At 35.2% G+C, this 18,385-nt stretch overlaps 1 protein-coding gene across 1 annotated transcript; it reads left to right on the top strand.

Moving 5' to 3' along the window:
- Positions 1–200: 200 nt before the first annotated feature.
- On the top strand, positions 201–5,263 carry LOC111370256 (probable terpene synthase 11). Its single transcript, XM_022991936.1, has 7 exons — positions 201–277; positions 1,096–1,365; positions 1,816–2,191; positions 2,493–2,711; positions 3,090–3,228; positions 3,395–3,646; positions 4,948–5,263. The coding sequence occupies exons 2-7, from the start codon at positions 1,113–1,115 to the stop codon at positions 5,233–5,235; spliced, it is 1,527 nt and encodes a 508-aa protein (XP_022847704.1). The 5' UTR covers positions 201–277; positions 1,096–1,112; the 3' UTR covers positions 5,236–5,263.
- The last annotated feature ends 13,122 nt before the right edge of the window (positions 5,264–18,385 follow it).

Consider the following 18,385-nt stretch of genomic DNA (forward strand, 5'->3'; position numbering starts at 1 on the left):
TCTAATGAATATTTTTATGGCATCTACGATAGAAAATCAAGATTAAGCAGCCGAAATTTAAAACCCAATTATTGTAAAGTTGACAAAGTCAGTCCTTTATGAGGTGATAACCAAGAAAAATAGAAAGTCAAGTCATAACATTTATTTCTACGTTATCCATAAATTTGAGTGCTATATAAAGTGGTGACCATCTCGCTTGATAGACAGTGCAGATTGTGTTACATTAAGAAATTGTTCACACCAACTAGACACTTCGCTTCTCATCTTTCCGTTTTCGGTACTTGCATTCTCTTTCTAAAATTAGCATAGTATGTTTCTTTAAGTAATACATGGCTAATTATTTTCGAATCACAATTTTTGTTTGGTGTTTGGTATTTTAATTGTAATGGAGGTTTTCAACCTTCGTTCGTTGTTCCTGCTAATCTTCAATTAATTAGCACATATTGTTTGTATTGATGGTTTATTTTGTCCAACTTTTTTGTACTCGTTATTTTTGACTTGTTTAAAATCTAAGGGACAAATAATTTTTTTTTAGAATAATGCTATTTGTACCCAAAGAGTTATAAAAAAGAATTTACAAATAGAAGAGGTGTCAAGAAGAAAGTGAAGAATTTTTCTTTTTTTTCTTTCTCCGTATTTGATTGAATAAATTTTGATCCAATTATATCTCACCACATTATGTGTACGTATCTGTAAGTAATTATGTATATGCAGCACTGCCAAATTATTTATGCCCTCGTGACAAAATTTTCCAATAGACACCACTATCAAGAACACTATATGCTTATTAATTGGTACTTAATGCAAAATAAAGTTAAGAATATAAATACGATAATAAACAAATGTTACGAATATATTTTTCAATTAAAAGTGGTGTAACATAAATATAATTACTCATAATTTACTAAATGCACTATCCTTCTTATTTTTCATTCAACACCCTACCTTATATTTGTTCATTTAGCGTGCAACACTTTCTTACGATTTTTAATCTATTGAGCTCTTTATAGTTGCATTTTAACGGGCAACAATATCTTATAATTTTTCATTTTCTTTTAATTAACAAGCTGTTTTATCTAATAAACATATATGCAGGCTACGTACTTAACAAAATGGATAAGACCATTTGCAGCAAAGGGATTGAAGAACTACAAGAAAGAACCCGAAATGCATTGCAAAGAGCATTGGACCCAATGGCAGCAATGGAGTTGATAGATACACTTCAGTGGCTAGGAATTGCATATAATTATGAAGAAGAGATTGATTCATGGTTGAACAAGTTAATAAATTGGGATGCTGGTGATGATCTCCACGCCACCGCGCTACGATTTCGACTGCTTAGGACTGATGGCTTCCCTGTTAGCTGTGGTAAGTCATTCTCTTTCTTTCTTAATATGGTTTCAAAACATGTAAAGTACCTTCAGAATATAAGATGTCTAATTTTAAGAAGACTGGAAAAAATTAATTCAAAGGTGAAAAAAAAAAAAAAAAAAAAAAAAAAAAAAAAAGAAGGAAGTTGTGTATAAAAAAAAAACATAAACAGAAGAATTAGAAAATGCTGCTTTAAATTATATTATTACGTCGACATAATGCCCAGCTCACTGCTTAACAATTAGACAATCAATTAATGGATACATCCTACAAAAATACTATACATAATCTTATATATTAACATTATTCTACATTATTCTTCTTTTTTTATCGTTGAAGAAATTCCAATCCTATCATTCCTTCTCACATCATGTGTATGTAAATCATTATGTCCATGTTACACGATCGGTTCAGTTAACTATTGTTTTTCTTCTTAACTTGGAGCAGACGTTTTTAAGAAATTCATGGAAAAGAATGGAAAATTCAAAGAGTCCATTAGCCAAGACACAAGGGGTCTTTTAAGTTTATATGAAGCATCATCCTTAGGTGCAAGTGGAGAGGATATACTTTCTGAAGCCATGAGATTTGCAGTAACTCACTTGAGACTATCAATGCCGAGCATGGGAAAACGGCTTTGTAGACAGGTGACCCGAGCCCTTGAGCTCCCTAGACACCTAAGAATGGCAAGGCTAGAGTCCAGACTCTATATTGATGAATATAGCATGGGAAGCAATTTCAATCAAATTCTTCTTGAGCAAGCAAAATTGGATTATAACAAGGTTCAATCCTTGCACCAAATAGAATTGGCCGAGTTATCAAGGTAACATTACACTTTCTGCCTGTTTATATGTTTTACTAGAGAGCATTGAATATGACTCACACACACACACACAAAAACACGTGACAAAAATTTGTGAAGTGTCGAGTCTTGTACTGTCCATTACCCGAGTTTAATGTACCAAAATATGCGAGCCATATAATCTGGATATACTTTTTAGCAGAATTTCAAGTATTCATTTCAATTTCAAATTTATTTTTTTTCCTGATTTACATAAAACTCATTAATGTTATCTACTTTTAAATATCAGTTAATTTCTTATGAAGATTTCCCATTTTTTCAGATGGTGGAAGCAGTTAGGCCTTGTGGAAAAACTCAAGTTTGGACGTGATCGCCCTATGGAATGCTATTTTTGGACCATCGGAATCCTTCCAGACCCCAAGTACTCGCAACCGCGTATTGAGCTAGCAAAAACCATTGCCATTTTGTTAGTTATTGATGACATTTTTGACACTTATGGATCCATAAATGAACTCCTCCTCTTCAATGATGCAATTCAAAAGTAAGTATCATAGCTACCCCTTACTCAATTGGACCCTATCATAAGCCAAGGATACTGAACAAAACATGTGACAAAATTCTTGCACATATATCTCTTTATATCTTTATCTATCCTATTTAGTTTAGCAAGTGATATATAAATATAACATATCTACCCCTTACTCAATTGGACCCTATCATAAGCCAAGGATACTGAACAAAACATGTGACAAAATTCTTGCACATATATCTCTTTATATCTTTCTCTATCCTATTTAGTTTAGCAAGTGATATATAAATATAACATTTATAAAAATAGAATATCAAGAATTAACAAGACATTTGATATGTTTAACATGGTATTTTACGTGTCTTGATTATTAAATTTCATTTATTGCAGATGGAATCTTGATGCAATTGAACAACTTCCTGCATACATGAAAATATGTTATATGGCACTGTACAACACTACGAATGAGATTGCTTACAATATTCTCAAAGAACAGGGACGAAATGTTCTTCCATCCCTTAAACGAGTGGTAACACATTTCAGTACATTTTTCTTCTTTCGATTGTCGTCCATCTTATTTTCTTTTTAATAGTTTTTTTAAGGATTCTATCTTCTACATCATATATATAAACAATTCATCTACCGTTTTGGTTAACATGATAGTAATGAAATTTTCAAAATTTCATTTGTCACAGTGGATGAACACCATTGAAGCTTTTATGATTGAAGCCAACTGGTTTAACAGTGGACATGTACCAGATCTTGCAAATTACCTAAAAAATGCAGTGACTACATCAGGGTCATACATGGCCTTGGTGCATATTTTCTTCTTGTTAGGGGAAGGTATTAGCCATGGAAATGTAAAATCAATGGAGAAACCATATCCAAAGATATTTTCATGTTCAGGCCAGATTCTTCGACTCTGGGACGATTTGGGCACTTCGAAGGTAATTAATTACATGCATTAGTCTTAATAATGAATTGGACAAATGTTTTCTTTAAATTGCTTATCAGTTGCATTTTATTTTACCCAATAATACATGTAATAGTCTTAATACTATATCAGATACTATGTACTTTTTATTATTAACATGAATACGAAAATTCAAATCTAAATTAACAACTAAATCGAGTGTGTATATATATATATATATATATATATATATATATATATATATATACACATACACTGAGATATCTCTTAGTAATGGCTACTCACATAATTTGGAATAGAGTAATTCATATCATTTTTGAAAAAGATAGAGCAACTTTATCTAAGACCTTCTAATTGAGATATGAATCTCCACTAGGTAGTACAAAAAAATAGTTTTGCATCAATCCAAACCTACAAAAAGGTTTTATAATATAAAAAAGGTCCATTGAGCGCCTCAAAGCTTTGTCATATTATATCCATACACTTTCATTGGATTTATTTATAGATCCTAATTGCTTTACTGAATAACTAAAGAAAATGAATAAATGGAAAATAGAAGAGAAACAATACTTTTGGAATCATTTAACTTGTCGTAAATCTTATTTTCAAGAAATTATATCTTCTACTAAGACATTTACTGTGGAAATAGAAGCCCTTTTGAAAGAAACTATTCAAGACGTGTTCCTACTCCTTTTAGTAAATGATAACTTTTTTAGTCATGTTCTTTTTTAATCTTAAATTAATTAACGCTTCTTTAATCTGATGTTAGTTTGTGTCGTCTATATATTAATCTGATAAAGTCACAGGTTTACCATTTTACAAAAAAGGGCATGACACACAAAAGCCTTTAATTGAAATTCTTATATTTTAGCCTTTCGTCTGGATTGAAATTTATCAATGATTTTATCAATTGAATTGAAATCAACTATTAATTTCAATCATATATTTACAATTACTGTTCATTATTATTCACAGGTTTCGTGGTATAAACTATTATTCCTTTTATAACCTATTTATAAATTTTGCATACAGAGACTAAATTTTTGATTAATTCAATTGATAAACCAAACAGAATGACATTTTCATTACTATTTTTTCTCAATAATTTAATATTCGCAGTTCTCATAATATTCATTTTCAAATTCCGTGTACAAGAATATCTTATTGCCTTTCAAAGCTATACACCTATCTAAACTATAGAGGAAACATAAAGAGAGAGTTCAGGGAAATAAAAACGAAGCAACAAACAGGAAAAAACTCTAACTTTATGTGTGAAAAACATATTATTTATTTCTTTACAATTTTATTTGTCAGGAAGAGCAAGATCGAGGAGATAATGCTTCGAGTATACCTTTGTTCATGAAAGAGAAAAATTTACCATCCGAAGGTGAAGCTAGGGAATGCATAATGCAACTCATTGGCAATTTATGGAAAGAGCTTAACACGGAGCTACTCAGTTCTAGCTGGCCATTACCCATCATTAGAGCCTGCTTTAATATGTCAAGAACTTCACAAGTCATTTATCAACATGAAGAGGACAGCTACTCCTCTGGTGTGGATAACTTTGTTAAGTTCTTACTTTTAGAGCCTATTGGTCTGTGAACACCAAAGATGGTGTATCTAAACATGAAAATTTATTTTTACATTTACTTTTAATTGATATCCAAGAAATAAATGTTGGTACTTTTCCTTTATAGCCAGGAGCATAGATCCTGAATATTATGTTATTCGTGTTGGTTTGTCTGCCCAAAAAATATTATTTTGCTGTAACAGATTGACTATTTGTTTAAAGTTAAATAAAATATTGAATTCATGGTTTATTTATTCCGTTAAATGTAATGAATGTGTGTGTGTGTGTGTATATATATATAACTTATCATTGAAGACAAATGGCACAATAAAGTTCGGAATACAATAACTACTGTTCAAACTTACTAGTACAAAACAACATACCGTGAACTACAATGCTTCTTCCAAAGGCCTACTTAAACACATACATAATAGATATTCTCACTAAACCATTATCTTTAACGATCCAAATTTTAAAATTTAAATCGCCATCAATGTAATTATGTATTGGCAGTTTACTCAAAGTTACCTAGAAATTTCCAAATATTTTATTAGATTTACAGGCCATTTAACCTAATTGACCATAGTTATATAGCCAAATATAAAATATAAAGCATATAGTTGGAGGTATATTTATATAAAATTTGGAGACCCTTTACACGTGAGCAGAAAGAGAGAGATTACCACTGGTTAGGAAAATTAATAAATGTAAACCTATAAATTAATACATGACCGCGCAGGCTGTAGTTTAATATCAATAGGTAGAACTTTATTTATCAAAAAGGTTGCAGTTATTTAAAGCTTCACTATAAGATAATATTTGAAGTCCTGATCTTAGAAGTACTGTTGAAGCGCGTCAATTACAGTTTTGCGTCTCAAAATGTCCTATTCTTTATATTAGGTTAAGCTCAATACTACAGAATTTCAGACCATTGTCTATTCAAGAGATTTAGTTTTCTTATTGGTTTGATTTTGAACTAAAAACTTCCATTGCATAAAATTTTGAAATGTGTCAAATTTTCTTTTAACAGAAAAGTCAGTTTTTTTCTTGAATGATCATCTACAGTTACTAGATAAAATCAGAATTCACTAAATGATTGGTGGTCCCCCATAGATCAGCAAATAAGTATCAGGAATGATTGCGGATACAAATCACTCATACAGGGTAGCCTACTTTGTTTTCTCAAAATATACCCATCATAAAATTTGAGTTGTTCTATATTATCTCTTCCAAACACCCCCTCTATTTTAAAAAAGTTAAATCCCTTATCACTTATATGCCCAATATTTTGATCTAAATGAGTGACTTATCAGATTTTACACTTATGGCTGCAGACGTATTGCTACTAAAAGCTTTGCTTGCATAGTGTAAATCCAAATAATTTTTAGGGTGGTTATTACTTCTAGAGAATTTAAGAAAATCTTGGTATAACATTTATGAATTCTTATATCACATTTATCATCTAATTCTCGTAAGATATACCTGATTTCTTTGTAGGCCATGAATATATCTATCACCTTTTCATACCAGAATGTGATTAGTGTTCAATAAATAACAGTTTGATGGTCTAATTTCCTTAATTTGACAAGTCATCATTCCCCATTTGTACTTGCCCACTGTTTGTATTCACTAGTTCAGTGAACCTCTCTCTAACAAGACTCATACAGTCAGATTTAAGTACCCATTCTTTGATACTTCTGTTCAAGCCACTATGACAACCCTGTTCATCTCTTCACCATGTTACAAGCTATAGTTGCAGATCCATCTTAATTTATCTTAGGCATCCGAGACTTAGCAGAAATACAAGTGGCTCTTAAAAAAAGATTTGCTTGGAAATTTGTTTCTCAGAGTCGATGCTACAGGAGTTCCTAAAAGCAAAATATTTTCCTCACAAATCATACAATGAGATTCAAATATCAGTTTTGAATTCACCATTCTGGAAGAGCATAGCAAATTTCATACTTATGGTAATTGAAAATTCGGTGTGGTGAATCAAAAGTGGAGATATTAATTTCTGGCAAGATAATTGGTCTGGTATAGGACCGCTATCAAACCTGGTGGAGGTAGTGGAGCCTGACTTAGGTTAAATGCTGTGGTGACCTGAAGGGGGTGGATGAAGATGTCTTGTCAGATCTAATTAGGAGTGATTTAGCTAAAGCTGCAATAGAACAAGTTCCAAGGTTACGTGAAGGAGTGGATAAAGTTGTTTAGAAACCATCTCCAGATGGTTCTATCAGCACTGGAAGTACTTGGGAGATTATTTGAGTCAAACGGGAGTGTGTAGATTGGGATAAATGGGTATGGCACCCTTTAATTCCAAAAAAAATGTCCTTCATCACTTGGAAAGCTATACATAATGCGCTTGGTGTGGAAGAAAGAATACAAATGGTGGGGATCTCCTTAGCATCAAAATGTGTATACTGTTCTACACCTCATACTGAGTCCCTCGACCATTTGTTGGATGGCAGCAACCTGGCCAATTTCTTATAGGTACAGATATCAACGGCCATAGGCATTTCTCACATTACATCAATGGGTTCGAGGCAAAGAATGAACTTTTGGTTCTCTAAGGCATCAAAGATGCCCCAAGTAGGCATGACTATTGGCTTTTCCCCTGTTTTGATTTTCTGGTCTATTTGGACAGCAAGGTGCCGAAAAAAGATTGGAGTGGCTATTAATTTTGATCAGATTTAAGCTTCAATGAAGTGGTGGATGGGTGAACTATGTGCTAATACACTAAAGTAACTAGGCTATCTTTGTCTAATTGCATTCCATTACGAGCTTTGGGAATTTATATTCAAAAACCGCATATTGAAGTCACTAAATTTGTCTGTTGGATACCTCCTCTCCCTACTTGGGTTAAGTTAAACATTGACGGATGTTGCAGAGGAAATCCTGGTAATTGTGGCAAAGGTGGGGTGATTAGGGCTGATAAAGGGGAGTTTATTTATGCTTTTCATACTTTCTATGGTCACGATACTAACACATGGGCGAGCTGAAAGCAATTTTGGAAGGCATTCACATATGTGTGGAACGTAACTTCCCGGGCGAGCTGAAAGCAATTTTGGAAGGCATTCACATATGTGTGGAACGTAACTTCCCAAAGATCATAATTGAAAGTGATTCCCAAGTCGTTGTGAATTGGTTCCTCAATAAACGATGTACATGATGGAAATTTTGGCAAGAATGGGAAGAGATAAATGACTTCATGACTGGAAGAGAAGTGGTGTTTAGGCATGTTTTCCGGGAAGCAAACCATGTTGCAAATGCACTATCTAAAATAGGTGGAAGTGGAAACACGACAGTCTTTCATGATATGGCAGATCTTCCAGGGGCAGTCACCAACACGATTATATGAAATAGAAATCATTTTTCATATGTACAAAGTTATTAATAGTTTTGACTTTGAAGTTTTCAAATTGTGATGTGAATTTGTATTCATGGTATTCATCCGCTATACGTGAGGGCTGATCTATAAAGTTTGAAGGTTTTTTTTTTTTTTTAAATAAATAAGTGATGTGTTTACCACAATAGTAGAATTAAATTTTCCTTTACTCTCTCCTATATTTTTATTCTTGTCCTTATTTTTTTCTGTTGTGCATTTTTCTTTCTTACTAAAGTTACTTGAGTTAAATTTCTTATCAGTTGATTTTTACTTTCATAACTAATCCCTCACTAGTCTTATTCTCGTTAAAGTCTACTTTTCACTCAAATTCTTTATTTCATAATGCCGATGTAATACCTTTATTAATTGAAAAGTCAAACCAAAAAAAGAAATAGAAAAAAAAAACTAAAAAGAAAAAAGACAAACGAATTGGGAGGCGGAGATATATACACACACACACACACACAATCCAAATCCAATTGTCACACAAAAACACACACAACACACACTAGAAAGAAAACGAAGTGGAGAGCAAAAGAGAGAGAAAAAAGGAAAGAAGAAGAACATAAAGAAAAGAGAGGAAGGAATAAATAGAAAAATTTGCGAAGTTGCTGGAAAAGAAGTGGTTTATGCTAGTAAGATTGAATTCCTCTATTTCGAATGGTGTGTGTGTGTGTGTGTGTGTGTGTGTATATATATACACACATATATACACATACATATATATATACACTCACACACACACACAAAATCAAAATCCAACTATCACACAAAAAGAGAAAGATAAAAGATGAAAGAAGAAGAAAATAAAGAAAAGAGAGGAAGGAAAAAAAAAACAGAAAATTTTGCCAAGTTGCTAGAAAAAAGTGGTTTATGCTAGTAAGCTTCAATTCCTCGGTTTCGAAAGATAAGTATTTATTGAAAAATTTATGTTAAATTTTACGGTTGTCAAATTGTTAGTTTAAATTCAATTTTATTGAAAGGAAATTATTGAATTAAGTATAATAAGAATAAAAGAAAAATTAGTTTAAGTGATTAAAGAAACCTTAGAAATCGCTTAAACATGAAAGGATTAAGTTTTGGTATCGCTTATTTAATTATTGAAATTACTTAAAATAGTTTGTTAATCTAAAAATTATATTGTATTTCAGGTGGCGATAGGGACATCAGAAAAGCTTACGAACCGAGTTGATTTTGCATATATAGTTCTGTGAGTTGAAAAACTTATATATTTTTAAAAGTTAATATATATATATATATATATATATATATATATATATATATATATATTAATTATGCTATTACATTATGTGCAATTATATGAATTTTTGGTACAATTATATGATTATTATGAAAGCCTCTTCCATGATAATATACATGAAATCATTAAGTTTGTACGTGGATTACTTATGAAGTAGAATGTGACATGTGATATTGAGATCGTCCAGAAAAGTACCTGTGATTATATACTTCTTCTAGTTTACAAAGGGGCATTGGTCGTGTTCTATCCTACACGAAGGAGTCTTGACCGTGTACATATAGTTCACAAAGGGGTCTTGGCCGTGCTCTACAATTGATTACTTGAGGTCTTGAGATCAACTTTCGATCACGGAGGAGGCCAAAGGCCCATGACGAAAGTTATTAGCCCGATGGGTGGATTAAAGATTTTAGTCAGAGGATACATTTTTTGTGGATTAAATGTAGTGTGATGAGACGATATTATGCATTTGAGTTGAGAATTATATCATGACTAAAAGAATATATATTCCAGCATTATGAGAATGTCTCCCATCTTGATTATCATTATATGCAAATTGTGAGCAGTTAATTGATATAAATTTCATTTCGATAAAAATGTATAGATGGAAATGTATATTTATTTTCGAACTTCTCCACTCACTGAGCTATCAACACATATTTTTTCACATTTTTCTTATTAGGCAGCAGTTGAACCTTGATTTTGGAGTCAGAGCCAAACAACAAAGTTTGCTAATATAACTCATTTCATAGAGCATGTAGTCAGTGTTTTAGGACATATGTTTATGTTTAGAAGTTATTTTGCATCATTTGTAGATAGTTATGGGGCTCACTATGTATTTTGTATCCATATGTACATTTTGAGTTATTACCTTGATAAAAATTGAGATTTCGACTTATCGATATGTACATGTCGATGATCGGAACAGTGCCGGAATCGTACAAAAGTAGAGAGAAGAAAAACGATACTTTTTGTCTAGATAGCTAAGTTTAGTACGAGTTTCATTACCTTTGCTTCTTGTCAGACCATAGATATTTTAAATGAGGAGCACCATTGGATGTGGGACACGTGTATACATCTGACGATCTAAGGTGTCTGGTCATAGGCGTCAATCAGCCGTATCTAGAGTGTACGGGTAATTAATTCCTCTGAGTTGAATTGACACAAAATTGATACGTCACACATCACACACCAGAGACCCCATCACCGGCATCGCCGAGGTGATAGAACTGCAACATTTATTGCAGGAATGGCTCATATAGCGGCAGGCATAAGGGACATCGCAATCCTGAACATGGCAATGCATGAGTTCTTCATACAAGCCTAAGGCAAGCAAGGCTTCCAAATACTACAAGGGCTACACCCAACTCAATAGAAAATTCCTACATCTCATGTCCGAGGTCATTCGAGCCACCACAGAGAACACCCCATTAAGAGAGAAGTTGGAGTTGATGTCACTTCTTATGCCCAATTCATTCAAGTGGCAGAACCACATCTGGGAGAAAACTTTCCATCTAAATACGAGCTGCAGAGGTCGATTAGTGTCTTCGACTGGATAAGACAGAACCTTATTAATACAAAGATCAACTCAATGAGAGCAAGAACAAAATCAGTAATAGGAAGCACCTCCTCCGCCTAGAAATAGGCATGAGAGAAGAAACTTGGTGGATTGGGGTAGTCGAGGAGGAGCACCTCCACCTACCCAAGTTATACTAGACGAAGACTTTGAAGGGTCATGTCGATCCTATAAAATCGATGACAACGATGACAATCTCCCATTCTAAATGGAGATCTAAAGCTTCACAATGCCCGCAAACTTCATGCCCCCTAAAATTCCAAAGTATAAAGGAAAGTAAGACCCACAAAAGCACCTCATCAAATATATAACACAAATGAGTCTAAGGGGGGCCTCACCAGCATTAACATGTAGGGCCTGCCATCTGACCCTCACTGAAGTCGTCGAAGTGTGGTACAGTAGGCTACCACTTCTAAGTGTTAAGAGTTGGCCAGATTTGAAGAAAGACTTTCTTGAACCAATAACTCTCACGAAGGGAAGGAAAGGCCTGAATGCAATGCCTACAAGATATAAAGCAAGCTCCTAGAGAGAAGTTGAAAAGCTTTCTCGCCAGATTTACTGATGAAATCATATACTGCGAATAAGTCACTGATAGAGAGGCCCTTTCAGCTATGAAGAGAGGCCTCAACATGAACACTTTGTTCTAGAGGGACGTGCGAAGCAAGAATCTAGCTACTTATGATGAATTGGTAGAATGATGAGGGTGGAGATTGTCAACAAAGAAATGATTGACCACTGAAATCGCACAGCTCAGGGACTCTCTCAGGCTCAGAGGCAAGTAGGTCGAGCACCAACAGCGTACCTTACCACATAGCAATGGACTCAGGCAGGGCATACAGTAGCGTCCACCTCTGGACAAGCATTGGCCTTTGCCACACTGAATGCAGTGTCGATCTTGGCATACGAGGATGCAACTACCGAGACAAGAACAACTGGAAGAATAACCTACATGATCCAACGAAAGAAGAAGCGAGCAAACAGGCCCCTGGAATAGGCGAAGTACTACACATTCCATCAGCTTTATGGCCATGGTATCAGCGAATGTAGAGACGTCCCTCGATCCTTATATCAAAGTAATTCAAGCTTCTCGAGGAGGGATCATAATCATGAACACCCCGTAGGTCCACCTCTCCTAACAGGGATACGAGGCGATAAAGGATCAATCACCTCGAAGAAAAGAAACGGGAGATAGACCTATCCAAGAAGTTAACACAATTATTGATAACCTCACATCAGAGGCAACACTAGGAATGCACAAAGGAACTATACAAGAGAAGCAAATGATTAACTACATTGTCAACCAGTCCCAAGAAGCTAAAAGAATGGCCCCTACCACTTTCTCCTAGGAAGATGCACAGGGTGTTCATCTCCCCCATTGTGATGCGTTGGTAGTAAGAGCCATAGTAGTTCGAAATAGACTCAAGCATATGCTTGTTGATAATGGAAGCTCGATGAATATATTGTTCGGATCAACGTTTGACAAGATGCAAATTGCACATGGCCTATTTCCCATGACCGACCCACTATTTAGATTCACTAGTGATAGCATCATCCCATGAGGATGAATCACTTTACCTATTAAGATAGGATCATCCCCCCGAGTGGCTCATCACTTCATAGAATTCTTAGTGGTAGACCACAGATCAGCTTACCACAGAGTACTGGGTCAACCTGCCCTAAAGGACCTTTAGGCAGTCACCTCCATTCACCGCTTATGTATGAAATTCCCAACTAAGCATGGAAATGCTGCAGTTCGAGGTGACCAAATGGGCTCAAACCATGTTACCTCAACTCTCTTCGAAAATCTGAGCCTTGCATTATGAATGTGATTATAACCAATGTTGCAAACAAGGCTAGCATGGATGTAGAAATGCTTGACATTCCTGAACAAGGGCGCACCTTCGAATAGGAGGAAAACGTTGACATTATCGAGGCCCCTGAAGAAGGGCTCCCTTCTAATGGATTTAATCATCGGATCATTGAATCTGAACCAAATGCAACTCCAATGGAAGAACTGGAGACTTTTCCAACAACTCTCAAGACCTCACTCAAGTTTTGTGAATATCAAAAAAATTACCTCATGAGATCAAAGTAGAGATGATGAACTTCCTGAGAAGGAATTTAGACGTATTCACGTGGAAACATAAAGACATGGTGGGAATAGACCCAAGGGTCAGCTGTCACTGCTTAAACATCAATCCCACATACGCACCACATCGGAAGAAAAGACGAGCTCTCAATCCAGAAAGATATAACGCGCTCAAGAAAAAAGTTGACAAACTAAGTCGCAACAGCTTCACCAGGGAAGCCATCTATCCTAAGTGGGTATCCAACCTAGTTCTTGTAAAAAAGTCTAGCAAAAAGTGAAGGGTATGCGTTAACTTCACCAACATGAATAGAGCTTACCCAAAAGATAGCTTTCCCCTCCCAAGCATAGACCAACTTGTGGACTCCACTACTGGACATGAACTCGTAAGCTTCATGGATGCTTACTTAAAGTATAACTAGATACCCATGTTTCGATATGATGAAGAGGCCACATCATTCATCACAGATAGGAAAGTGTACTGTCACTTGTAATGTCCTTCAGGTTGAAAAACGTAGGTGGCACATGTTAGAGGTTGGCCAACGTGATGTTTGTCAAACTCATTGGCAAAACTATGGAAGTCTACATTGACGACATACTGGTCAAAAGCCTCCATGCAAAGGATCACGTAATTCACCTAGACAAGACTTTTCAAATTCTAAGGAAATATAAAATGAAGTTGAACCCATTGAAGTGCATCTTTCAGGTATTATCGGGTCAATTTTTTAGCTACATTTTTAATCAAAGAGTGATTGAAGCAAATCCAGAGAGGATAAAAGCCTTGTTAGAGATACGATTACCTCAAAAACTGAATGCAAAGCCTTAGTGGGCGAATTGCTACACTTAGCCACTTCATCTCCAAGGCCACTGATAAAAGTCTACACTTCTTTAAGGTTCTGAAGCAGGGGAAGAAGTTCCAATGGACCAAAGAACATGAGATAGCGTTCCAAGTGATGAAGAAGTACCCCCACTGTCAAAACCTAAACCACTCAAGACACTTCTGTTATATCTGGTGGTTTCGGATGAAGCGATCACTGCAGTCCTCGCCAGGAAGGAAGAGACAAACCAGCTGCCAGTGTACTACATTAGCAAAGCTTTGCTGCCAGCTAAAACTCACTATCCAGACATGGAAAAGCTTGCACTCTCCCTTGTTACCACATTGAGGAAACTAAGGCCATACTTTTAGGCCCACTCCATTAAAGTCCTGACCAACTTTCCACTAAAATAAGTGCTGCAAAGATGAACACGCTAGGTTGTTTATTCAAGTGCGCAATTGAACTCAGTCAGTTCGACCTGCAGTTCAAATTTTAAAGTTCCATAAAGGGCCAGGCCTTCACGGACTTTATCACCGAGTTTGCCAAAGCTCTAGAAATGGAGACAACAATGGAACCTGCAGAATCCCCAACATGAAACCTCTATGTGGATGGTTTGTTAGGAGAATCTGGCTTTAGGGCGAAGGTCGTTTTAGAAAGCCCAAAAGGCCATAAGCTAAACTGTGCAATCGGGTTCGATTTCAAAACCTCAAACAATACCGTCGAATATGATGCTCTCTTAGTTGGTCTCAGATTAACCAAGGAAATGGAAGTCAAAAGGCTGCTGGCCAACAGTGATTAACAGCTCGTGGTGAATCAAGTCAATGGAAGATTCGCGGTCAAAGACAATGGCATGGCTTCTTATTTGAAGTTAGTTTTGAGCCTTGTTCCCCACTTTGAGAAGCTCGAACTAGTTCAGGTCCCAAGCTTCGAAAACATACATGCAGACCCCCAGTCCAAATTGGCCAATAGGAAAGACTCCGAGCTACTAAAAATTCATCCAATTGAGTGCCTACCAAAGCCTTTCACTTCCGGAGGTGAAGAGGAATGTGGATTGAAGGTACCCCACCTTGGATACAACCCATCATGTCCTTTCTCAAGGACGAATCAGTGCCAACATCAAAGAATGAGGCCAAAAAATTGAGGAAAAGAGCTACTCACTTCACACTCTAGGATGATGTGCTATATAAAAGAGACTTCTCATTGTCCCTACTCTGGTGTATTGGAGGAGAAGAAGCCATGTATATTCTAAGGGAAACTACTTAGGCACATCGCGCCCACTCTTCAGCAAGGTGCTACATGTCCCTCAAAAGTGGTTTCGAAGTGATATCAGCGTCGACCTAACTTAAAGTTCACATCCTGATCACCAAGTAAATCTGCCAAGGCGTCCGAGGTATCTTGATGCTGAAGCGTGGGTACTCCGAGGTGCCTCTTCAACAGCTCTCCACCACCAATTTTAAAGATATATTTTTGTCAGGATCTCCTTTATCTCCATAGGTTAATTGATGTGACGTATCAACTTTATGTCAATTCAACAAAGAGGAATTAATTACCCGCACACTCTAGATGCGGCTAATTGATGCCTACGAACAAATCCCTCAGACCGTCATATGCATACATGTGTCTCATATCCAAAGGTGTTCCTTGTCTATAAATATCTAAGGTTTGACAAGAGGCAAAGGTAATGAAACTCGTACTAAGCTATCCACACAAAAGTATAGTTTATCTCCTCCTGCTCTTGCACAATTCCAGCACCATTTCAATCATCATCTCCTAACTTGATCGTCGAAATGTATGCAGCCGCCACCACCCCCACTGGTTCCTGCCTTGTGCTTCTAATCATTTTCTACTGTGCACAGGAAGGAACATGTGAATTGGCTCTCGGTTGACCACGTGGAAGGTCCATTTCGTGAGGTCAACAATCAACTTTGCTTATTGCGAACTTTCTTGCTTTCTAATGGGGGCATTTGCATAGTAGGATACAAGTCATATGTTGATAAAGATTTCCCCCGAGAGTTGAAGAGTAGGATATACTGCTTGAAGCTCACTGCTTTCCGTACTTGCAGTTTAATTACAAAACTGAATTGTAAATGTAAGCCCCTTTTTTTTTTGGCGGTCAAGTTGTATTGCAATAGAATTAATACTTCCAAATTTAATGCTTTTAAAATATTTTCCTCTTCACAACCAGATGTCATCTTTGAAGATAAGACTACCATGTTGCCCACCCTCTTGTACTTTATTTTTTCAATAGATAAAATAGAATTCGTGAATCTAGCCCTTCCTCCGATTCGGCTTTTGTGGAGGCTTAAAAACCCCATCAAACCTTTGATAGTGTTTTGATATCAAAAATAGAAAATAATTTTTTTCCACTATACAAAATTGTTAGGTCCAAATTACCTAATTCGTAATTTCCTTGGTCAAAATCACATTTTAGTTTAATCGTATTAAGAGTTAATTGAGTTGTAATCAAAGTCAAAATAGAAGTAATAGAATTGTAATTAAAATAAAAATATTTAAAGGTTGGTAGTGTAATCTTTAGAGGAGTCAAAGACATCCAAATAATAACATATGATCGATAGAATACAATTAGAAGTTAAAGGAGTGTCAAAGTGCTACACAAGTTTTGCCCCAAATTCTCGGTCACAAGTTACGATGCATTTTTTCGCATCGAAAATGTTCAAATTTGAAACTTCAATTTTAGAAGAATTATAGCCATCTGAGTTATCATTCTAGCCTAGTGCTCCTCAATCGAACATCGAAAGGGAAAGTTATAACGAAAATACTAATCACTACTTAGTTGTTGCTCGCCTGGCGCTCATGTGTTATAGTTATTTGGGAAATAATAAAATCAATTTTCAGACTAGTTTTCAGTTTCGTACCAAACGCTACCTATTATAAATATACATCCTATGCGGTGTCCAAAAGTGTGGTTGAACAATATTTTGATTGTACAGATCATTTTTTGAAGATCTAAACATTCTTTCATTGATTCCTTGATTCAACCACAATATTATTTATTCATTATTCAAAACATATGTTGATCTAATTAATAAAACCTTATTGTAAGTCAAGAGTTTGTTCTTTGAAGTCAAAAATATATTTTAATAGCTCTTGCATCAACCGACAAGATCAAAATATAGAAAAAATCCTTGATCAAACCTAAAATGAAATCTAATTACCCTTTAGAGTTCTTGAGTTTTAGGAAGAGGCACTTGGAGTTCCAATGCTCAAGAACGGAAGCCATTCTCGTTGATCCATGTGAAGAGAAAAGTGACTCAGAGCTCTGAGAAGTGTGAGAGTACACAACTAAAGGAGTTCTTTAGTGATTAATTAAGGTTTAGAAGTGCCTAGATTAATTATAAGTTAACTTTTCTAGTAGATTTTGCTAGCAAGTTTGCCAGGAGGTTGTTTTATCCATTTTGGAATTTTCCTCCGTGATCATATTTAGTGTTATTTACTTTTATTACTTTTGATCTGAATGTTTTTTATTGTTTAAAGATAGGAACTAATTGAATTAATTATCTTAATGATCCAAAAACATTAATGAGTGTCTTGTTGCTTGTTATTGTTTTAATTCGGCATTTAGCTCTAAACTATTTAACTAATTTAATTTTTCAGTTGTTATCAGAGCTTAGTTGTGATCCTTGACCTAATAATTATCTAGATGAGACCATCACATACTAATTTTGCTACTTGTACATAAAAATGTACATAATGAATTACACAATATGATATGGAGGAAAAAGATTGGATGAAAAAGTTGATTATACCTTAAATTGCAAAATGATAAAGTGTTATATGATATTGTGTAATCCATTGTGTAAATCTTGATTACGTGCAATAAGATACATCACATTTCAATTTAGGATCTAAGGATCATATGGATATTCTTGATGCTTATGACAACTGTAAAAGGAGAGTATTAAGTTACATAAGGTTAATAGTTAAGTCTTTAAGAAATTGAATCAACCTGAATAAGATAAAGAGAGCTTATCGTTAAACTTGATGAGTCTGCCAAATGATTGAATGAATTAAGGGTTGGTAAAGAGTCTTTAGAAATTAAGA

Source organism: Olea europaea, chromosome 21, assembly GCF_002742605.1.
Source record: "Olea europaea var. sylvestris chromosome 21, O_europaea_v1, whole genome shotgun sequence".
NCBI lineage: Eukaryota > Viridiplantae > Streptophyta > Magnoliopsida > Lamiales > Oleaceae > Olea > Olea europaea.